The sequence below is a fragment of the Halichoerus grypus genome, chromosome 2 (assembly GCF_964656455.1).
Source record: "Halichoerus grypus chromosome 2, mHalGry1.hap1.1, whole genome shotgun sequence".
NCBI lineage: Eukaryota > Metazoa > Chordata > Mammalia > Carnivora > Phocidae > Halichoerus > Halichoerus grypus.
In genome coordinates this window covers 189,765,581-189,788,175 of record NC_135713.1, presented here as the reverse complement: position 1 = coordinate 189,788,175, position 22,595 = coordinate 189,765,581, and the positions used below count along the sequence as shown (strand labels likewise).

Genomic DNA, 22,595 nt, shown 5'->3' with positions numbered 1-22,595 from the left:
GCCCCGAGTCCTCCCAGGCATCATGGTAGTGACAGTCTGACAGGCCCAGGTGATTCACCAGTTTATTAAGTTGTATTAAAATAGTACTTTGATCCCAAATTTGGGGTGGTGGAGGAGGGCGGCTCACCTCCCTCCCAGTTTCCCATGCCTGATCCTCTGGCAGGTCTTGAGTTCCTTTGCCCAGGCCTGGAATTTGGGAAGCACACCACCCAGGGGTGGTTCATCTGTCACAAGGAGCCAGCCAGCAACCGCGGGTAATATTTGAGGAAGAGCTTCTTGACCAGGTCCACAGTGTCACCTTGGGGCTGGCTGGGATACCTCCGTGTGCCGAAGACAAAGGTCTGCTCCAGCCAGAAGGCGTTCTCGTCAAACTGGTGCTGTTGGAAGGGAATGCCTTGGACCAGGCTCGCGACCAGCATGTCCACGAAGAGCTCCCAGCGCGGGGTGTAGTAGTCAGCCACCAGCCCGGCCAGCTGCTTGTTGGCGTAGTCCAGGATGTTGCCCTCGGGCCCCCACAGCGTCAGCTGGTAGCGGCTGTTCCGCTCATAGAAACGGGCCTCGGCCTCGCTGACGGCGGCCGCCCGGGCCTGCTCCAGCCAGCCGCCCAGCAGGAAGCGGCGGTCACTCGCCAGCACTGTGTCCAGCGCAGGCAGAAGCTCGTAGACCAGGGTGCCTGCCGCCCTGAGCAGGGGAACCAGCTCCTTGTTGAGGTAGGCGGTCCTGGCCTCCCCGTAGTGGAGGCTCACCAGCTCCTGGGCCGCCTGGCGAGTGACGTCCAGCAGGTCGTAGCGGAAGGCGGGGCTCGCGGCCAGGGCGGGAGCGGCCGTCAGCAGCAAGCGCCAGGCCTCGAACACATCGGAGCGGTTGTACCAGACAGTGGTAACCATCCGCAGGGATGGCCTCCTGACCAGAGGGCTGCGATTGTGCCCGCTGCAGGCCTCCCCGGAGCAGTTGTAGACACTCCGCAGAAGCAGCCTCCATGCGGCCTCTGTACCCTTGTGGGCGACTCCATACCGACGGGCCGCAAAGCCGGTCACCCAGGCCTCCAAATCGGCCACCGGGTCCTTCCGCCAGCCCAGCTCGGCCATGAGGGCATAGACCACTTCGTTCTGGCCAATGCCCTCAGGGGCCATGCCCGTGCCCGCCATAGTGGAATTGGGGAAGAGGCGGGCCGCTGCAGGGCCCCGGTTCACGGCCTCCAGGGCCCCGAACAGGCCGTGGTTGCCCCCAAAGTTATGCAGCATGCACCAGATAAAGGGCTGGCCGTGGAAGGAGGCCGTTCGGACGTACACGGGCTGGCTCTCAGCAAACAGGTCCAGAACCAAGAGGCGGCCACGGGGCACCGCCCCCAGCACGGCTCTCACCTGGGCCGGCCCCCAGAACTGGGGCTGGTGCTGGAAGAGCCAGCCTTGGAGCAGCCACACGGCGTCAGGGTCCACTGTGGTTGGGGCAGGGGTAGGGAGACAGAGAAGCGGACTGATGAGAGGAGAGAGGGCAGGGGAACGTTCACCCATTCTACAGATGAGGAAACGGGGGTCCAGAGAAGTTAAATGACTCTAATCACAGACCGCTCCTTCCTCTGTAACCCCCAACCCACAGGGCACTGCATCACACACCCCCTTCCCATCGCCTCCTCCTCCCAGCTGGGAGCTCTAGGGCAGTGTGGGCAAGCTTCATGAAGCATCAAAATTACCCAGAAGGCTGCTTAAAACAGATCCCTGGGGGGGCGCCTGGGTCCTTAAGCATCTGCCTTCAGCTCAGGTCAATCGTGCTCCCCGCTCGGCGGGAAGCCTGCTTCTCCCTCTCCCACTCCCCCTGCTTGTGTTCCTGCTCTCGCTATCTCTCCCTCTGTCAAATAAATAAATAAAATTAAAAAAAAAAAAAAACAAACAGACCCCTGGGCCCAAGCCCAAGTCGTTCTGATTCAGGAGAATATGCAGACCTGACAGGCTCTGGGACGAGGCTGAGGCCACAGGTCCTGGACCCAAGTGGGTTCCCTTCCTGGCTGACACGGAGGCCTCCCCACCCAGCCACTGCTGACCTGACCCCTCTCTGCCCCTCCCCTGTAACTGGCAGGAAGGAGCACTGGGTTCCTTGAGCACCAGGAAGGGCACCCACCAGCTTTGAACACATCCCCTAACCTCTAGCCCGCATTACCTCCCTCAGCTCGGAGGCAGAGGCCAAATGAAATACTTGCAATAGCCAGCACTTAATGGCACTTTCCTCTGGGCCAGGCATCATTCTGCTTATGAGGTAGCCCCAGTAGCCCCATTTTACAGATGACGCAACTGAGGCACTGGGTGGGAGGTAACTTGTTACAAGTCACACAGGCCAGGGTCTGAGCAGGCTGTCTGGCTCCAGAGCTCACCTCCGAACCGCAGTGTGGTTAAGTGAGATGGTGTGTGTGTACAAGTGCTTGGTCAACTGTCAGGTGCTGCCTCTTTCCACCCCACTGACCTCTGCTGCACCCATGTCCCTGAGGGTGAAGGGAGGCTCCCCTTCCCAGCTCCCCCTGGCATCAAACCTGTGATCATGGCCTGGTAGACAGAGGCTGTGGCTGCCGCAAGGTAGGAGGGCTCCGAGGAGGGGGGTTGCATCTCGTTGAAAGTGTCGGCCCCATAGATGTGATCCGTGCCAAACTCTTTGGTCAGCTCCCGCAGGAAGAGGCTCCCAATGATAGGGAATAGAGGGTCTTCCGGAGCCAGGAGGAAGGAGCAGGAGTAGGAGCAGTTGAAGTGTCCCCAGCTGCCCAGCTGGGTGACATTGACCTGAGGGAACACCCTAGCAGGGGAGGAGGCGGCAATCCAAACATTTACTGGAGGCTGACACAGTATTCACCACCAGCCTCACTGGCTTATCTGCAGTTTCCGGAACTCATCCCACTCTCCCGTGCCTCCGTGCCTTTGCACAGACTGTGCCCCCTGTGGCTGGAATCCTTTCCTCCTCCCTCTCTGCTTCTGTAGCTGGTTACTCCTCAACATCCTTTGAGTTTCACCTTATCTGTAAAGCTTCTGCTCTCTCCCCCTCCCACCGGCTGAAACAAGCAACACTCATTTTTCAAGATGTGGCCCAGTGCCGCCTCTGCTCTGAGCCCTGGCAAGCCCTGTGACAGTGGTGCGAAGCAGGTGCTCATGAGCATGAAGGAGGTGCTAACCAAGGCTGGGGGCCCCAGCAAGGCTACCCGAAGGAGGGGAGGTCTCAGTTGGGCCTCGAAGAATTTTCCCAGCCACAGGAGAGGAAGGCCAGCAATCAAGCCCAGGCCTCCATCCAGAACTTCAATTTTTCTTTAAATCACGTCTTGCAGGGAAAAATAAATTCCCTCTCTGAGCCAAGATGGAGGGAAGGAGGGGAACGTTACCTGGTGAGAGCCTTGGGGACGTGCCCTGCAAAGGCAGGCAACACTGGGATCATGCCGAAGGAGCGCATGCGGTCCAGGATCCGATGCTGGGGGAGGGGGGCAGAGTGGAGGGGGAGGTGGTGGGCGTGGCCCTAAGATGGGAAGCCCTCACTCCCCCCCCCCCAGCACACAGAGTCCCCAAGGCCTAGTTAAGAGCCCCAAGGCTAGCCAAATACCACCCTCCTTGGCCCAGGACTATGTAGCACTGTCCAATTCTGCCCCCTTTCCTTCCCCGTCCTTTTACCTGTAGGTAAAGCTGTTTGAGGTGCCAGGAGCGGGGCAGGGGGCCACCCCAGGTGTGCAGGTTGCCCATGCGCCCCCAGGCCAGGAAGGCGGGGCCTGTGAAGTACTCATCGATCTCTGACTGGGTCAGGCCCAAGGCCAGGTACACCTGAGGAGGAGGGTGATCCCCACACATAAATACATATAAATACATTCATCTCCGTTCATTAATTCATTCACTCAACACTCATTCATCTCTTCTCTGTGCTGAGCCCTAGAGTTACTAAGACAAAACGTGACCCTTGCCAGGAGCTCACAGTCCAGGAGAAACAGACCTGTGAACAGGTGAGTTTACTAATCAGTCAGTTCTGCTGCAAGGGTGAGGGGAGGCACAAAGGGGCTCTCCCCCAAATGGGAAAGGGGCCTTAGAAGGCCTCACGGAACAAGGTCGCTTAGAATGAGGGGTGAGACCAGCTCTGCAGGGAGACTAAAGAGCAACCCCCCACCCGGCCCCCAGCAGCAAGAACCCTCAGGGCCCAGGCGCACGGAAAGGCCCAGGCAGGGCAAAGCCTGAAACTGAGGGGAGCTCCTGAGTGTTGACAGCAGCAGGTCTCCACCAGATCTGCATCTCAGAAAGGACACTGGTGGAACTTAGGAGCCAGGAGTCCTGTTCAAAGACTCTTGGGTGTGTGTGTGTAGCGGGGGGAGTCCTTCAAGGAGAGGGGGCAAGAGCCTGCACTGGAGCCATGAATAAGGATGAAGAGGATGAGACAGAATCCATGGAAGCAGCAGCCTGACCAGCTGTGGGGGTGGGAGAGAGGGGAGCCCAACTCCTTAGCGTTTCTAGTGGGGTGCTGGGGTCCAGCCCCCAGGAAGTGCTCCTCTGTGTTCAGCTCAGCAATGGAAGCCTGTTTCCAGAGAGCTGGGGCCATCATGCACACCACAAACACTTCTTAAGTCTTTATTCTGTGTGTCAGACCCTGAGCTGTGGGGAGACAGGAACATGGGGCGGGGTGGGGGGAAACGCACCCGCTGCCAGATGGCCTCCTGGCCACTCCAGGCCAGTGCCAGGTTGATGCCATTCAGTGCCATCCAGTCCAGCTCCCACTCCCAGCGGGCCCAGTCCCACCACACGAAGGAGTAGCTGTGTGTGCACACATTCTGGTAATAGCGGTACCTGCGGGTGGGGTCATGAGCTGCAGCATGTCCCTGGGGGCAGAGGGGACGTCCCCCAACCTCTGAGGGTCCCCTGCCCCGGAACAACCCCCCCTCCCCAGATCTAGCCCAGAGGGGAGGGGTTGTGGCCCCTTTACTGCTTCACTCCAGGACCCATGCCAGGTGGCGCTGAGACTCAGTACTGAGGCAGGAGGGAAGAGAGGCTAGGGAGACAAGGCGGCCAAAATAAAGCCATTCTGGTTTTAGGTTGACCCTTAACCTAAAAGTCAGCAGGTCATAAAAAGAGTCACAAGATCCCACTCATGGAAAACTACAAGACCCCACTTCCTCCAGCAGTAAAAGCCACAAGGGTTGGACATTCTTAAACTTGCTCCCCATGGGTAATTCCACAACCCAATCACAACCCTAACACAATGGAAAAATTAACCACCCAAAGTAAAGGTTAAACGCAAAGTTTAGGGGCGCCAGCGTGGCTCAGTCAGTTAAGCGGCTGCCTTTGGCTCAGGTCATAATCTCAGGGTCCTGGGATGGAGCCCCTGCATTGCGCTCCCTGCTCAGCGGGGAGTCTGCTTCTCCCTCTGCCCCTCCCCCTGCTCCTGCTCATTCACTCTCTCAAATAAATAAATAAATAAATAAAATCTTTAAAACACCCAAAGTTAAAAAGTAAGCCTCTCCCTATACGGATAGCTAATCTGAAAAACTTACAAAAAACCCTTCGTTAGAGGCAAAGGGGTGTCCTCTTCCTCATCTGGGAGAGATGGCTACTTTGTGAAATAGCACCTTTCTTACTTCTAGACTTAATAATATCTTTGTCCCTAGATTTAATAAATCTTTCTCCCTTCTCTAAGCAGCTTGCCCTTGAATCTTTCTCCCAAAAAGCCAAGAACCTGCTTATGAGGGGCCTGAGGGCCTCCCATTCGGGGCGTCCGCCTGTCCGCATCAATATGGGAGCTTCTGAGGTGCCCCCCGGCTGTCCCAGGCAGTATTTGCATTTCCAGTCAACTCTTCGAGAGACCCCTTCTGCACAGTGGTTAAGCGCTCTATGGCAACATAGGTCCCTGTCCTGGAAAGGGGGGGGTCCCACAGCCAATGTGGAGACAGGTGTGTGAACACACCACCTCCCTGCGGTGGGACACGCGCCAGAACCGAGGCTGTGAGGGGGTGGGTGTCATTCCTTGGTGGGCATCTTCCAAGAGAAGGTGGAAGGAAAGGAATAGCATTTTCTGGTCCCTAATTATGCACCACAAAGTCTACGCCCGTCACGGTGCAAATCCTCACGACCAACACTGCGCGATAGACGTCATTATTTCCATTTTTCAGTGACCCAGCTGAGGCTCTGAGAGGCTGACTTATTCAAGGACACCCGGCTTTTGGAGGCAGAGCGACCCTAAGGCCAGCGCCCCATCAGTCCCGGCGCAGTAGCTGGCGCGGGGCGGGGCCGGGACTCTGCGAGGCGGGCGCCCGGGGGCGGGAGGCGGCAGGCAGGTGCAGGCGGCCGCGAGCGGCGTGGGACTCGGCGCGCCCCGTACCTGTTGGGCGTGGCCTCGGTCAGCTCCTCCTGCACGGCGGGCAGCGGCTCCGGCAGGCGCAGCTGAGAGCCCGACCAGGCCACGTGGCAGCCGCAGAAGTCGCGCAGGTAGCGGTGCAGTCCCGCGGCGGCGGCCACGCCGGTGGAGCCGAGCACCCGTACCCGCGCCCCGGCGCCGCCGCCGCTCAAGCGATAGGTGTCCAGGCCGGACTCGGCCGCCAGGGCGCGCTCCACCGACACCGAGAAGGCGGCCGCCGGTCCGGGCCCCAGCAACCGGGCCAGCAGCGCCCGCACGGCCGCCGCCTCCCGGGCCTCGTCCCCGGCCGAGCCGCCCGCGGCGGCCAGGAGCAGGAAGCCCAGGACCGCCGCCACAGCGGCTGCCTCCATGTTCCTGCGGTCTCGGGCTGGCGGGGGCCCCGCGGGGCATCAATTGCGCCTGGCTAGGGGGCGGGACGGCCCGCGTCCAATCAGCTGCGGGCCTCAGGCCACGTGGCACAGAAGGTGGTGCGCCAGCCCGCTCTGGGAAGACCGCGCTTCTGGGTCCCAGACCCCAGCCCCGAGGGTGTCTCCTGACCGCACGTGGTGTGGGAGCGCGTGACCCGTGTCATCAAAAGCCCGGGCTGTGACCCGCTGCCCTTCACAAGCGCCTTCAGGTACTATTGTACCTGAAGAGCTTTCACATGTAATTCGCTGCCCTCCATCCAGGCAACTGTCCAACAGATATTTTTATTTGGAGTTTTATTTTGTACCAGGCACGGCCACCCTCCTTTAGGGAAAACCTAGAAAGCAAATACATAAGTTGAAAGGAATCTGGAGGCCTGGGTGGCTCAGTCGTTTAAGCCTCTGACTCTTGATTTTGGCTCAGGTCATGATCTCAGGGTTGTGAGATCCAGCCCCACATGGGGTTCAGCAGGGAGTCGGCTTGAGCTTCTCTCTCTCCTTCTCCCTCTACCCCCTCCCCGCTCATGTGCTCTAAATAAATAAATTTACTCCTAAAAAAAATGGAAAGGAATACGTTCAAACTCCACCCCCAGCCCCAGCAAAGCTTACAGACAAAACTCACAGGTGTCTGCACTTGGCCCTAACTTTGTTCTTCTAGGTTATGGTGCCCTCCATTCTAGGAAAGTAGACCCCAACTACAAAACATATTCTTCTCTAGTTTGACCACAACCCATATCCCGGATGAGCCCGGGACAGAGCTCCTCAAAGAACCTGCCACCTCCTGTTTTACCTGGCCAAGAGTTGACACCCCCCCATCCCACCACCCCATGGACACAGATGTGACCCTCTCACATCCTTCAAAACCCCTTAAAACAAAACAAAACAAAAAAAACTTAAAAGACCCAGCCTGACAGAAACTCCGGTGACTTCTCTTGGAATGTCTGGCCCCTCTCCTCCCTTAGACAATAAACTCTGTCCTGCTTGTTGCAATTCTTAGCCCAGGACACTGGCCACCCTAACATAAATAAAGTTGTGATGCTGTGAAGAAATACAAAGTTACCCAGCCTAAGGCTTCCAAAAGGAAGGAACATTTAATATGAATTAAATTGGGATTGACTAGGAAACAGGGAGGAGAGAGCATTCCCGGCAGAGAAAATGTATATATGAAGACTGTGGAAGGGTAAAGAAAGAGCTGGGCAGATTTGAGGAACTAAAAGTTCAGGAAGTTGGAGAGATGGGTCATGTGAGCGTGGACTGGCCGTGGTGGGGCAGGGCGGGCTGGGGGGCAGGTAAGGGCTCTCCATTTGATGCTTAAAGGGTAGCCGAAGTGGGACAGGCGGAGCCCATATCTTCATTGTACATATTGGGAAACTGAGGGCCAGAGAAAGGAAGTGACTTGGACAAGATCAGTAACTAGCAGGAGAACATGTCTAGGACTAGAACCTGGACCTCCTAACTCCCAGACCAGCGTTCTTGCCACCATTCCCAAATGATGCAACTTTTTAGGCTGTCTGCCTGGGCACGGTGGGGTCAGGTGAAGCTATGTGGTGGCATGAAGTGGTGGGCCCTTCAGGAGGAACACACTTTCTAAGAGGATTCTGGGTCCTTTTGGAGGCATATGTAGCTTTTTCCCGGTTGTCAGGCCTGAGTGAAACTGCTTAGAGAAAGGAGAGGGGTCAGAGGAAGAGTTGCCAGTGCAGAGAATCCAGAGCCTGAACCAAAAGAGAACACAGGAGTCCACCGAGCTTGCCCTGCTCCTCTGCCCCCTGCCCAGCCACAGACACAAACTGCAGTCCCCCTGCCTTGTTCCCAGCTCAGTGAGCAGCTCCTGTGGGAGGTGCAGCCCTGCTCCCAGTCAGTTCCTGGTATCAGAAGGTTCTCACCCTTTCCCAGGGAGCAGCTCCAAGACTAGCCCAGAGAGCTGTGCCCTCCTGGGTCCATAGTCTATAGCCCCTGGGCCTCTCTCCACTCCCCTCCAATTTCTCCTCCAAACACTCTTTGCTCTAGGTAAGACTTGTCAGACTTTCCTCCCAGGACCATTTTACCAGCATTTCTGGATCTTAGGGCACACGAGGGTTGGGGGAGTTGGGCTGCAGGTTGTCAGGTCAGGGTGCCTCTCTATGGGATCTGGATTCATCTAGAGTGGTGGCGGTTGCTGGCAGCAGCAAAAGATTAGGGACACCTTCCAGGGGGTTGGTAGCACATTCAAGGCCTGAGCTCATGGATGCTGGGCAGGAGCTTCATGGATTACTCCGGACAAGTCACACTGTCTCTGCTCATCTTGCCAACCAGGCTGGGAACTCTTTGAGGACAAGAGGGGGCTGGCTGAAGAAATTAAGGTACATCAACTGGATAAAATATCATTTGCTAAAAAAAAAAGGATGAGGACAATGTGTTGTGTTAATGTTCTGCAAACTATATATTTATATTTAAAGATCAAACTAGTGGGTATAGCAAACTCCCATTTGTGTTTTTAAACCAAAAAAAAAGGCCATGGAAACAGTGGCTGCCTTGGGTGGAGCACTGGGACTCTCAGGGTGGGAGGGGGGCTTTTATCATAGGGCCTTTTGTACTGTCTGATCATTTTACCATGACACACTTTATTTTTCAATTAACGTGTGTGGAACAAGGGAGCTGGGCTCTCCATTCTCCATCTGTCTCCTCTTTTGTTTCTGGCCAGCCTGACCTTCTGCCTATGCACCCCAGAATACCTCCAGGGTCACTTACTGCTTTTGGCCTGTCACAGCCTGTAGGATCCCACCCACCTTGCATGTGAGAAGGAATGTGTGGCTCCTTCCCTGTCTCGCCACCAGGGGACAGCCCACACCCGGACATGCCTTGGGTTGGCTGGGGAGCAGGGAGAGCAGGCAGGTCATTGAGAATCTGGGATCTGAGGGGAGCTCCAGTGGCCCTTCCACCCAGGGCTCCTAGGGGCAGAAAGAGGTGCACAGTCCTACCCAGGCCCCCAGTGAAGGACAGGACGGAGAGTGGGGTCCTGCAAATGCTGATGGACTTGTCTCCTATCTCTATAACACCAAGCCACCCTCTCCCACACTTGTTCCAGTACCTCAAGGTGGGGCACTCCCTGGATGGGAGCACAGACTCACTCAGCAGAGGTCTGGGGTGCAGGGATTCCATAAGAAGGGGATCATATGGCCCTAGCGGCCTGATGGCAGCGCATCTCTTCTGCTCTCGGAAGAAGGGGATCAGGATACATGGCATGTCCCTTAAACACAGGAGCCATGGATCTATCCTGCTCCCCGCCCATACCCCAGGGCTCCTGGGATTCCCACCCCCCCCCCCGCCCCCCTCCATGGCTCAGTTCCTGCTCAGTCCATCTTTAGCTGCTGCGCTGGAGGTGGCCCAAGGCCACTAGATCCCCCAAGTTCCGCTTAGCCAATGACCTGCCAGCCCAGGTCTTTTCCGCTGGGCAAGGGAGGAATTTCTCCCTGTGGAAGCCCTAGGTCTCCCACGCCCTGCCCCATTTTATTGATACAGACTATAAAGTTTACTGATTTAAATATTCAATTCAGGGACGCCTGGGTAGCTCAGTTGGTTAAGTGTCTGCCTTCAGCTCAGGTCATGATCCCAGGGTCCTGGGATCCAGCCCCACATCGGGCTCCTTGCTCAGCAGGGAGCCTGCTTCTCCCTCTCCCTCTGTCTGCAGCTCCCCCTGCTTATGCCCTCTCTCTTTTTGTCAAATAAATAATCTTAAAAAAATAAATGTTCAATTCAGTGTTCAGTGTTTTCTTTTTTTTTTTTTTAGCAAATTCAGAGTTGTGCAACTGTCACTATAATCTAATTTTACATTTTCATCATTCCCCAAAAGAAACCCGGTATCTATTAGCAGTCACTGCTGCCATTTTAATCCAGCCCCAGCCCCATCCAGCAGCCAGTCCTAGGCAACTGCCCATCTACTATCTGTCTCTACGGATCTGCCCATTCTAGACATTTCACATAAATGGAATCACACATTATGTGGTCTTTCATCTGGCTTCTTAGCATAATGCTTTTGAGGCTCATCCATGTTATAGCATGTGTCAGTACTAGATTCCTCTTCACCGTAGACTAATACCTATCGTATGTATGGATGGGCCACTGTTTGCTCATCCAGTCACCAGCTAATGGACATCTGGGTTGTTTCCATTTTGGGGCAATGACCAATACCACAATGCACACCTGTGTACAAGTTTGTATGCATTTTCCCCCCATTTTTCTTGGGTAGATATGTAGAAGTTGAATTGCTGACTCATGTTAATTCTATATTCAACATTTTGAAGACCTGCCAGACTGCTTTCTGAAGGAGCTACACCATTTTCCATCCCCCTCCCCCTTGCAGTTCCAATTCCTCCACATCCTTGTCCACAGTTGTAACTGTCCCTTTATTACTGCCTTTCATGGTGGGTTTGATGTGGCAGATCCTCCTGTAGTTTTGATTTGTATTTCCCTAATGATGCTAAGCATCTTTTCATGGGCTTATTGCTCATTTGTGTTTTTTTTTTCCTAAAAATGCCTACTTAAATCCTTTCATTTTTTAAATTAAAAAAATATTTTTTTAACTTTTTTATACATTTTTTTTTTAAGATTTTTATTTATTAGAGAGAGAGCGTACAAGCCAGGGGTAGGGGCAGAGGGAGAAGCAGACTCCCCGCTGAGCAAGGAGCCCGACGCCGGGCTTGATCCCAGAACCCTGAGATCGTGACCTGAGCCGAAGGCAGCCACTTAACCGACTGAGGCACTCAGGCACCCCTTAAGATTTTATTTTAAAGTAATCTCTATACCCAACATGGGTCAAACTCACTGCCCCGAGATCAAAAGTCACACACTCTACTGAGCCAGGCACCCCTAATTTTACCTTTTAAATTAAGGTATTTATATAATTCTGACTGAATTGTAAAGTTCTTTATATATTCAAGATATATGTCCCTTATTAGATATGATTTGCAGTTTCTCCCAGTGTGAGGGTTGTTTGGATTCTGTCCTTTAAAGTACAAAGCCTTGTAAGACTAAGGCCCTTATCTTTGTTTTTAGATTTATTTTATTTTAGAGAGAGAGCGAGCCTGTGCGTATGCGGCAGGGGGAGGGGCAGAGGAAGAGGAAGAGAGGGAGAAGCAGACTCTGTGTTGAGCACAGAGCCCAATGCGGGGCTTGATCTCATGACCCTGAGATCATGACCTGAGCCGAAATCAAGAGTTGGATGCTCAACTGACTGAGCCGCCCAGGCGGCCCTAATCTTTTATTTTTTATTTTTTTTTAAGATTTATTTATTTAAGAGAGAGAGAAAGAGGTGGGGGTGGGGTAGAGGGAGAGGGAGAGAAACTCAAGGAGGCTCTGCCTTGAGTGCTGTGCCTGAGATCAGGACCTGAACTGAAACCAACAGTCGGACGCTTAACCCACTGTGCCAGCCAGGCGCCCCTCTTTAATCTTTTTATCGCTTTGCTTTTGGTGTTGTATCTAAAAATCATCACCTAACCCAAGCTCGCGAAGACATTCTCCTGTAATTTCCCCTAGGAATTTTAGTTTTTAACTTTTACATTTAGGTCTACGACCCACTTTGAGTTAATTTTTATATACAGTGTGGGGGCTGCAGTCCAAATTTGTTCTTTCGCACGTGGATACCCAGTTGTATAAATACTACTTGTTGAAGACTGTTCTTTCCATGCTGGATTGTCTTGGCCCCTTTGTGGAAGCTCAATCTTCCACAAAGTAAATCTATTTACTTCTGGACTCTCAACTCTATTCCACTGAGTCCAAATATCTATTCCTTATTAAGCCTCCCTTTTGAGTCAGTAACAGAGCAGAGATTAAAGAGTTCCTCCACCTTGAGTCCCATCCTGGACTGCTCACGCGTGGAGCCAGGTGGGGGTGCCGCACTCAAGGGCCTGTTCCAGGGCAGGTGGCCTGTCGGGGAGGAGAGGGCTCAAGGATAAGGAACATGAAACAGGGGGGTTCCTGCCCCCCTCACCCCTCCTGGAGCAGCAGCTGTCAGCCCGCCGCTCCCATTCCTGCGCAGCCCCTGTCCTGGAGGCCCCAGGAGGAATGGGGATGGAGGGCATGGAGGAAGAATGTGGGTGCCTTACATGGCAGTCAGGAGGGAGCCGGCGCCCTCCCTGCCCGCCCCGCCTGCTGGCTCCTCGGCCGCCTGCCTACCTCAGCACCTCACATTCTCCCGCTGCCCTGTGGAACCCCACGCAGAGCCTCTACTTACACCAAGGCCAAGGGCATCAGGGCTCAAAATATCCAGGCTCCTGAGTCCTGGAAAGCACACTTGGAGAAGAGGGAGAGGCGGGTGGGCAGATGCCCAGGCCCCCTCGTGCCCTGCCGTCTGGGTGGGTAGGGCGGGAAAGGAAGAGGAGGAGGGGTCCCCAGGTCCCCTCCCCACTGGAGGCAGTATCTGAGAAGCTGCTGGGCTCGAGGGAGGGGAAGGCGCCCAGGAAACTTGAGAGGTGAGAATTTCACACACTGCCGGCCTGCAGCTGTGGCCTCGATCACAGGAAAGCAGACGTGCTGGAGGAGGGGCAGGGGCCTGCGACAGGGGCTGTGGGCACAAGGACAGGCAGCCTCCCTGGTAGGGTCAAACACACTTTATTCAGCACAGGAATGTGTGAACACAAGGGCCTTGGGCAGGGTTCCTGACAAAGAGCTCTGCTTCAAACCCTGCTGTACCCAGAGCAAAGTCACCATGTAAACCACCGGGCCCAGAGGGGAGGGGCTCAGCACAGGGTCACACTGGCCAGCACACGGGGAAGCTGGGGTGGGTGGCCCATGCCCAGGAGAGTTGTGAGCAGCTCTAAGTAACTCACTCAGAAAAGCCAGGGTGGGAGGAGGGCAGGGGCCTGGCCCATTCAGGGGATTATCTCCACCACTGGGGGCCCCAAGGTTCAATTTAGCTGAAGCAGCCAGGGCTGCTGTGTCAACACATGATTCAAAGGCCCTAAAAGCCATAGCCCTGGGGGTGACAGGAGAGGTGGCCCGTGGGGGTGGGGGTGGTGGTGCAGCTCTCACAACCAGCACACTGCAGCCCTGGCCATTGCCTCCAATCCGCAAAACGTAAATGGCACCAGCCTTCGCTGCCCAGGACCCCACTCCCTTGACTGGGGTCCCCAGTGGAAGTGGGGAGGGGCACGGGAGGGCAGAGAAGGCAGGTCTGCAGGCAGAACCACCCTGGATGACTACGGTCCTGCCCTCAAGACTCATGATTGGGGGTAGGGGAAGGTCTTGGGGTCTGCACCAGGCAAGAGCAACGGTTTGAACCCTCTGCCCAGAGAGCGTGCTTGTGGCGGGGCCCACAGCTTGGCCTGAGAAGCCTCCAACCAGAGGAGGCAGCCCAGGACCTCTCTGCTCGGGTCACTCCCGGCTGTGCTGTTATGCTGGGTACACACAGGGGCAGGGGGAAGGAGGGGATTCTGGGAGGGAGGAGGAGAGGGTGTGGTTAGGGAGGTGGTGCTGGGCACCCTGGGACCCTTGGGAGTGACAGGGAGAAGCCGCGCACGACGGCACAGCTGGGTCCAGCTGAATTCCTGATTAACAACTGTTCTGAAGACCAGAGGGGATGGGCAGAGGACAGACATGCCACCTTCCTGGAACTACCCCTGCTAACCCAAGAATGGGGCGTGTTAAAGAGCACCCCTGCCCCCAACCAGTAACTAGAGTGGCAGGAAGAGGGGGCTCAAAGTCTGGGTGTGGATGGTGACAGCACTCCTTCCGTGGGCTTTGGGCTCAAATGTAAAATGCACAAACTTTTTCATCACCGGGGGACAGAGAAGGGGCTGTCTCTGGCTGGACGGAGGCTGGGAGGGCAAGGCCGGTGCCTAGTGGGTGTGAGTGACAGCCAGAGCCCAGCTTCTCTCTACACTACACATGAAGGTGGCGGTGGCAGGGGACTCAGGGAGGGACGGATCTATCTAAATAACTCACAGGCGGCTGGGGGAGGGGTGGCGGGGATGACACAAACGCCCCGATACCCAGGGAACACAACCAACAGGCAAGAGGAGCACAGGTAACCACTGTGCAGGGAGTGGGGAGGGCAGCCTGCCGGCACACAGCCCCACGATGGGCTCACTCGTCAAACTTCCCTTCCCGAATGTGCTCGAAGGAGAAGGGTAGGAACTTGAAACCGGTTCCGCTGTAGAATTTATTCTGGAACTCCACCCTGGGGAAAGGGAAAAGGAGTGTCATCATTCCACAGAATCCTTTTGGGATTTCACAGTGGGCTAGAAAGATGCTCTGACTCACCTCCCCAAGGCCTCGCTTTCCTAGCTGAGCTTGGGAAAGCAGCTTGGCCTTCTGCCACCCACCCACCCACCCAGCCCAGCCCAGAGCTTGGCCTAGTTCCCACAGCGCACACAAGCCCTGCTTCTGAAGGCAAGAGTGCCGCATAGCTCCTCCCTGGTTTGTCCTCAGTTCCTGCTCCTTCCTGTTGAGCACAGTGTGTTTATGCAAAACTCTTTGTCTAGCCATGTGCAAAAGAAGTGCCCTTGGTTTGAGTCTCTAAGGGCAATGTAGAGACTAACCACTGGACTCCCGGCCGGCTCAGGGGCTTGAGGCCGAACTCTCAGGGAAGCCCCTGGGCAGCAGCGAGCTCAGCGCCAGGGACTCTGGCAAGTGCCCCTGTTTTCTAGTTTGTTTCTTTTCCTTGCAGGAGGAAGGAGAAGGGAGGGTTTTGAGTAAACACTGGAGGCTTTGGGGAGGAAATTCCCAGGAAAGGGGCGTGGGGGGGAGGGGAGTCTTCTCCAAGTAATGGCAAAAATATTCTCCAACTACAAAAACATCTGAGAACGAATTCTTCTCTCAGGGGCTGAAAGGAAAAGCAGAGCTTCACCTCCCTTCCCAGGCAGCCCAGCATCCACCGCTGACGGTCTCCCTGGGGCCCTTTCCAACTCTGAGGGGCAGGAAGACAGCACTCCTGGAAGCAGAGCTGGGCTGCAGGCTACACTTCCCCCTGCATACTCCCTGGATGGCTGCCCAGCAACCAAACCACCACCAAATATGGGCAGAAAAATGCATGATTCAGAGGATAAAAAAGCCAAGGAGAGCTGCCCTGAGGAATGGTTTCCACTCAGCGCTGAGTGACCCTGGGAACACCAGAAGGACAGAAGGACAGGCAGGGCTCGGAGCTGGGGCCCGCTGCAGGCAATGGTGCTCATGCAGGGCATGGTGGAAGGACTGTCTGCTTCGGGGGTCAGTCTGTGGTGGCCCTCAGAGGTCCTCAGAGGCCCCGTCAGCCCTGGGGTGCTGGCTGAGGACACTGCAGGGCTGCCGGCTCCACTCCCTGAGGAGAAGAGGTGAACAGAATTTTCTGCGTGGGCGTAAGAACAGGCGGCCTTCTCCTCCCAGCCCCACATTCCAGGGGCTGGGCCAAGGTCCCAAAGCCTCCCAGACTCTGGAGGGGTCCCTGGGCCAAGGGAAAATAGGACCTGGGGGAAGGGGCTTCAAACTGAAGTCAGTCACAGGATTCCTGGCAAAAGCAATTTCAACCCAGGATCTGGACTCGTCCCCATATCCCAACCCCCTGAGAAGTCCTAGAAGCTACAGCTATTCAGGCCTCCGTTGGGGGAATTAGGTGGGGATGGGGTAGGTTCCTGCCTCTCACCCACTGCTGTCTGGTCCTTCACGTTGAGTAGGCTGTTTGCATATGGCAAGCGCATTTCTGAACAACTGGAAAGAGACTGACACATCCCGTTTGCATTCAACAACATTTATCGAGATGGTGGGCAGGTCATCTTAGGGTCTACTCGGGGTCCAGAACTCTGAGCCCCTGGCTGGCTAATCACACAAACAATTCGAATTCCAAACTGGATGAATGGACTAGAAGCTTCAGAAGTTTTCAGATGCCCGTGGGATCACCATCCTTCTCTTGGCATTCCTCTGTGTGCCTCATCTACCCAGGGGGCCCAGCGGGAAGGAAGGGCTACACGTGTCTGGGATGCAGGTGCATAAATTCTGCCAAGTGAGCCCATGGGCGGTCCCTCTGACACATGGCCTGATACCACCTCTACCACCAGCCACTGCCTGTGGTTAGACTTAGGGTGGCCACCACCACGGACACCTCAGGCATCTCATGGTCAGCCCGACTTCACGCCCCTTCTCGGCCTCACTTACCCCAACCTCCCGGAACAAAGCTGGAAAGCAATCTCCCTATCGGACTCCCCACCCACCCCTCCCTCCCAAGCAGGGAAATGTGTACTTCCTGAGAAAGTACAAACATGAAGTTCTTTGCGCCAGGGCCCTGCTCGCCGCCCAGCAAGTTCCTCTTATTTTAGGAGCCTGCTACACCACCCAGGGAGCCTCCAGAGCCCCACCGTGCCCCAAGCCACCTCTAGAATTCTACAGTTGTGAGGAGGGCCTCAGGAAATCGGATGGTTTCTCGAACACCCCTTCCCTTCCAGCTGCAGTACTGGCAAAGGCCACCCCAGTGACCCCGAAGGATAAGTGGGAGTCCCCGGAGCACTCACCACTGCTACATAATAGGAAACCTTATTTCCTTGAGTGAGGGAAGGGGGAAGGAGTCCTGGGTCTCCTCCCTTTCCTGGCGGGGGTGTGAGTGAAAAGAGGCAGTTTTAGGAAGACGATCCTAGACCGAGCTGCTTCTCTGGCCCTTTCTGCCGCTCTCTGAGCAGTCCAGGGCCTGGAACACACATCTGTCTAATGGCCCACATGTCAGGGCAATGATGGCAGCCAGGAACTACACTTCAGGTGTGCTTTCTTCCAGGCCAGCCGTTCCCACAACCGTCCTGTGGTAGCCTGCTGCGGCGCCACTCCATTCCTTATGATAATATGGTCCCCCCTTCCTTTGGCCCTCAACCAAAGGAGTTGGAGTTTGTGAGTGTGCAAGTGTGCACATCGACACGTATGTGGAATCTGCTCAGTAAGAAGGGATTTAGTTCCTGAAAGTGGGCCAGGGGGCAACAGTCTTTCTACCACAAACTGACAAATCCTATCCCTGCCTTTGCCTTTCCTGAGGAAGAAAAGACAGCTAATTACAGTAGGCAAAAATAGATAGACACGTAACTCAGAAGGAGATGAAATCAGCAAGTTGGGACAGTAACCTGTTCACTCTCGTTTTCAAATATATCACCCACCTCCTTTAGGACCCCACATGAATCTCAGACTAGTGGTTTATGTTTGTTACCAAAGCAGACATTGTTGTTCTTGTCCCCACTGAAGACATCCAGAACTTTTATAATGGGGCAGCCCTTGCATCAGGATCAGGAAACCCCAGCTGACAGCCAGGGGTAAAGTGACAGGTATGAGGACGCCCAGGCTGGACCCCAGGAAAAATAGCAGCAATGTCCCGCAGCCATTTTCAGCAGGACCAGCTGTCCCCAGCCTCACAAGAGGGCCATAACTCAGAATTCCTGCAGACCTGGGGGACAAGAAGGCCCAGGAATCCCTGCAGTGCATCCATATTCGGCCAGGAGGGGGAGCACGAGCACCCGTTTCATTCACCCCCTTTCAGTAAGGGCGATGCTCCAAACGTGCCTCCAACAATGGATTCTGAAAGCCGAACAGTTTCGTGTTTCTCTTCTCCGTGATACCTCTACTACCCAAACCAACCAACCCACAAGTTTGTCTGACGAGCCCATTCCTTGAAAATTACAGGCATTCAGATGTGCCTCCCCCAGGGGGTCTCCCCTCTCTAAACACTAAAAGCAGTTTCTTTACAAGGGACCATGGCCAAGATGCCTTCTCCACAGGGCAGCCCACTTCTGAGCAGGGCGGCTGCGATCTGCACTTGAACACAGTTTATGATGAGCCGGGGCACTGTGACAGGCACCTGGTATGCACATCATTTCCTGTTTATCACCACAACCATGTTACGTGGATATCATCCTCTCTTCATCTGAGAGAAAGTGAGGTTCGGTGAGGTAAGTGCTCTCCTCTGGGGGTCACCCAGCCAGCAGAGATGGAATTTGAACCCAGGTGGGCCTAATTCTGAAGCCTGTTCTCCTGTCGCTCATCAGGTCCTTGGGCTCATTCACAGGGCCGTGGGAAGACACCTTCATTTGAAGGCCACAGGTAAGCCTGAGGGAGACATAATCCTTCTGGCCACAACAGAACCTGGCCTCCCAGGCTGCCTCTGCTCACTGTGGAGATTAGGCCCAGGCTCCAGCGAAGCCTGGCTCACTGCTCTGACTGTTCTGACCCAGCACCGTGACTGCTCCCCAGCCCGCCCAGGGAGGAGGCTACAGGCTCCCCACTTGGGTTGGGATTCAGGTGGGGTAGTAACTGGCCCCTCAAGCACAGGGCTCAGGAAGACAGAGAAGTGACTAGGGAAGGAAGGAAGAAACAGTGAGTCACCAGAGGCTGGTCACACAGACATTGCCTCATACCAAGTGGCTGAGGAAGTGTGCTGGGGAGAGAGTATGCTGATAAGCTGAGAACAGGGTGGCGTGCCAGCAGTCTGAGCCCCACAGCGCTCCTAACCTCCTGGCTGGACAGTAGATAAACAACAGCTGGGTGGGGAGGAGGGCAGCAAGGAGGAGGAAGCCAGCCAGAGGACGGGTTATTTTAAAGAAGCTTTTGAGGGAAGAGTAAGTCCCAGTTGCGCCCCGCCCTTCCATGCCTCACATTCCCCTCTGTCCATAACAGAGGAATCTTTGAGGGGGCTCAGCATAACCAAGTCAGGAGGAAAACCAAAGATAAGGGGAATGGGGCAGAGGATCCTTGGGTTCAGGTTTAGAAAACAGATGTAACGAGACATTCTACACACTCTCTGATCTTGAGATCATTAGCACCACAGACCATCTCGTCTAGGAGTTCCTAAGGTAGGGTCAGTGAGTTTGTGACCCCCCTAAATGGGTAAAACTATTGGGGGGGATGTTTCTCTAGGGAGAGGGCCCAGAGCTTCCAGGGCCACTGGGGTTTGAGACCCAAAAAGAGAGGGAGAATCACAACATAAAGGAGGAAGCAGAGACTCAAAAGAGGGAGGGCTTGAGGTAGAGAAGCCAGATAAAGTACAGGATGCCTAGTTTTTAGTATGAGTATGTCCCATGTACATTTGGGAAATACTTATACTAAAAAAAAAAATTCACTGTTTATCTGAAATTCAAATTTTACTGGATGTCCTGTAATTTTATTTGCTAAATCTGGCAATCCTACCTTGAGGTCATAGGGTCACTGCCTGGACCAGACCCCACCTCTCCCACCCCCTGGGACTGAGCTAGCTCTCTCCAGGCAGAGCCATTAAAAGCCACAAACCACTTGAAGGAAAACAAACAAATCCAAACCTGCCCTTCTGAAGAAGCTGCTTCAGGGCACTGAGCTACACACTATGGAACCAGGAACCCCCCCACCCACATGGAGTTGCCAGGGCTCCTACCCAAAGACACCAGCACAATGACAGAACAAGGGGGACAAAACTGGGGTACAGTGTGCTCTAGCATCTTCCTGGACTGCAAATCTATTCCAGAGTTGCTTCCATCGCTCTGAAGACAGGAGAAAGTTTATGCCAGAGCAAAAAAACCCCAAACAAACCAACAACCTCAGCAGGTCCATAATCAAGAGCAGTGAAGAAGGCTAAAGGCAGGGAGAGGGAATCTAACAACACCCACCAGAGAATTCTCCCTTGGGGGCTCTGAAGAGTGAGCTGTGCTTTTGTGGAGGTTTCCTGATGCTCACTCCTAATGTAGGTCCTTGGGCATAATGATGTGAATGAAAGCAGACACTTCCTAGTGTCTCTGGATTCTGTACAAGAGCAAAGCTGCCCTCCGAGCAGCTAAGGACACATCCCCAGCCCCCCGAACTCGCTGCCGCTCACCAGTGTAACCGCAGCGCATGGAGGAAGGCCGAGAGGCCCTCCATGATCAGGAGGATGGCCACGGTCAGGGTGGCAAAGGCGGCGAAAATGAAGAACAGCGCCAAACCTCCTGCCAAGCTCTTCACGCTGAGGCCGATGTGGATCACCATGGTCCAAAGCACCTCAGACAGCTCTGGGGAATGCAGAGACGGGACATCTGGTTCAGTTTGGCAAGAGGTGTTGTGGGCCCTCCAGTTTGCTCTGCTGTCCCTCACTTGAACTGTCTGCTGCACCCTGGCTCCCTGCAGCCTTAGGGGGACTAGCATGCATAGCTAACCTGGCGAAGGCGCTGGTCCTCCCATTTGGACGTTGTTCTCCCGGGATTCAGGAGTCTGAATAATTCCAGAACCCTTATGTTATTTCCACTCTACTTAAGCCCTACATCTGAGAGAGTGCCCAGAGAAGGGGAAAACCATAATTTTCGACCTGAGAGAAATACACTCACGTGCATGAGCAAGGCTGAGGGCCCAGAGCCGCAGGTAGGAGGCGGTGTTAGAGATGCAGCCCAGGCAGTACTCGATGGTGTGGATGGCCTGGTGGACCATGGTGTCCCCAAAGTCAAACTGTCATGGGAGGAAACCAGAGAGAAGATATAAGGCTGGGAGGGGATGTGTAGATGGTGCTGTGGCCACTTGGTGCTTTGGGCCTGGGTCTGAGCACCAGCACTAACGGCTACACGGGCCAGGAACCCCCAGCGCTGAACTCAGGTGGTGATTTCAGCTATGCTATCCCCAGAAATCTTGCCTGGCTTAGCCCCCAACTGGGACACCCCATTTCCCTTAATTCTCTACATTTTAATGACCTCCATCTTAATGAGATGATTCTCAACCCGTTTGTTTTTTCTTCCCGCTAGGCTGTAAGCTCAAGAGTGGAATGTATGCCGAGTTAAGAGCACTCAGAAATGGACTGTCTGGACGCGGGACTCCTAGGGCCCTGCTGCTGGGCCTCCTCCAGCTGCCTTCCTCTTTACGGTGCCGAGGGAAGCGCCCTGCTCTGAGTCAGGAGAGCAGAAGGGCTTTCCCCGGCCATGCTTCAGGTGACAGGCTATCGGGCCAGAAGCTGCCGAGGCAACACTAAGCCTCTACAGCCACTCCACTTATTATTCTTACAACCTGCTGGGAGCAAGATAACTTTTTTTTTTTTGGTGGCTTCTGAGAAGATGACACAGGGAAATTCTGACAAAAGTTTTCCAAAATCCTCCAGTTGACTGAGACCACACTGAACATCTATTGTTTTTTTGTTTCTGTTTTTCTTACGCTCCCTTTCTCCCAGCTTTCCTTCCCACATCAAAAGCCGTTTCCAGGGGCGCCTGGGTGGCTCAGTCGTTAAGCGTCTGCCTTCGGCTCAGGTCATGATCCCGGGGTCCTGGGATCGAGCCCCGCATCGGGCTCCCTGCTCAGCAGGAAGCCTGCTTCTCCCTCTCCCACTCCCCCTGCTTGTGTTCCCTCTCTCGCTGTGTCTCTGTCAAATAAATAAATAAAATCTTTAAAAAAAACAGACAACAAAACTGTTCCCAGAATAAGGGGGTAGAGCTAGAACAAGCTTGCCGGAGTTCGCATGCAGCCCGCTCCAAGCCGCGCCGGGAAGAATTACCGGCATCTCCACAGGCGCGCCAGACACACTTCAGGCCTTCCCCCACCCTGCCAGGTGGAGCAATCAGCGGCCAAAGAACAGGAGGCGGGCCCTTCCTGGGCTCCTCCCACACAGCCCCCCCAGAACCCCAGAAGCACAGGGCCTCCCCGCCTGCCCTGCCTTCAGCTCAGAGTCTGTTTTTCACCAGTTCCTTTCAAGACTCACATGACCACTCCCAAAGGACACCAGAAATGTTTTTGGAAATTGCATGAGGGCAGGGCGAGAGAAGGACCTGGCCCTAAAGTGCTAACAGCCCAGGCCTCAGGGGTGCGGCCAGGAGGGAGAGAGACCGGCTCCAACACGCCATCTTTGGGCGACTGCCTCAGTTTCCCTCACCTGACCATCTACACTCTGAGTATTTCTGGGCTTTTCTTCTGCAACAGGCTCTTCAAGCCTCCTAG

The 22,595-nt window shown here is 54.9% G+C and overlaps 2 protein-coding genes and 1 long non-coding RNA gene across 17 annotated transcripts in view; 1 reads left to right on the top strand and 2 right to left on the bottom strand.

The window, feature by feature from the left end:
* Positions 1–45: 45 nt before the first annotated feature.
* Positions 46–13,198, bottom strand: NAGLU (N-acetyl-alpha-glucosaminidase). Of its 3 annotated transcripts, XM_036095470.2 has the most exons (7): positions 12,586–13,198; positions 6,325–7,102; positions 4,649–4,796; positions 3,642–3,788; positions 3,359–3,444; positions 2,525–2,781; positions 46–1,438 (listed from the first exon to the last, which is right to left on the bottom strand). In XM_036095470.2, the coding sequence occupies exons 2-7, from the start codon at positions 6,708–6,710 to the stop codon at positions 228–230; spliced, it is 2,235 nt and encodes a 744-aa protein (XP_035951363.1). In that variant the 5' UTR covers positions 6,711–7,102; positions 12,586–13,198; the 3' UTR covers positions 46–227. The 3 variants fall into 3 exon arrangements, with proteins under 3 accessions (XP_035951363.1, XP_035951364.1, XP_077921876.1); XM_036095471.2 differs by lacking the exon at positions 3,359–3,444 and having other exon boundaries at positions 46–1,515; XM_078065750.1 differs by lacking the exon at positions 4,649–4,796.
* A 135-nt stretch (positions 13,199–13,333) lies between these two features.
* ATP6V0A1 (ATPase H+ transporting V0 subunit a1) overlaps positions 13,334–22,595 on the bottom strand; it is a 62,233-nt gene continuing 52,971 nt past the window's right edge. For 7 of the 13 annotated variants that reach the window (XM_036095451.2, XM_036095453.2, XM_036095457.2 and 4 more), the window contains 3 exons: positions 21,008–21,125; positions 20,524–20,695; positions 14,666–14,916 (listed from right to left, as the gene is read on the bottom strand). In XM_036095451.2, coding sequence (XP_035951344.1) covers positions 14,823–14,916; positions 20,524–20,695; positions 21,008–21,125 — 384 coding nt within the window. In that variant the 3' untranslated portion in view covers positions 14,666–14,822. Of the gene's footprint in view, positions 14,917–20,523; positions 20,696–21,007; positions 21,126–22,595 lie in introns of all 13 variants that reach the window. The other 6 variants (XM_036095455.2, XM_036095456.2, XM_036095461.2 and 3 more) reach the window with 1 other exon arrangement.
* On the top strand, positions 18,570–22,052 carry LOC118537777 (uncharacterized). The gene is made up of 3 exons (XR_004918277.2): positions 18,570–18,631; positions 18,728–18,782; positions 21,416–22,052. It is a non-coding gene; the product is annotated as an uncharacterized LOC118537777 (long non-coding RNA).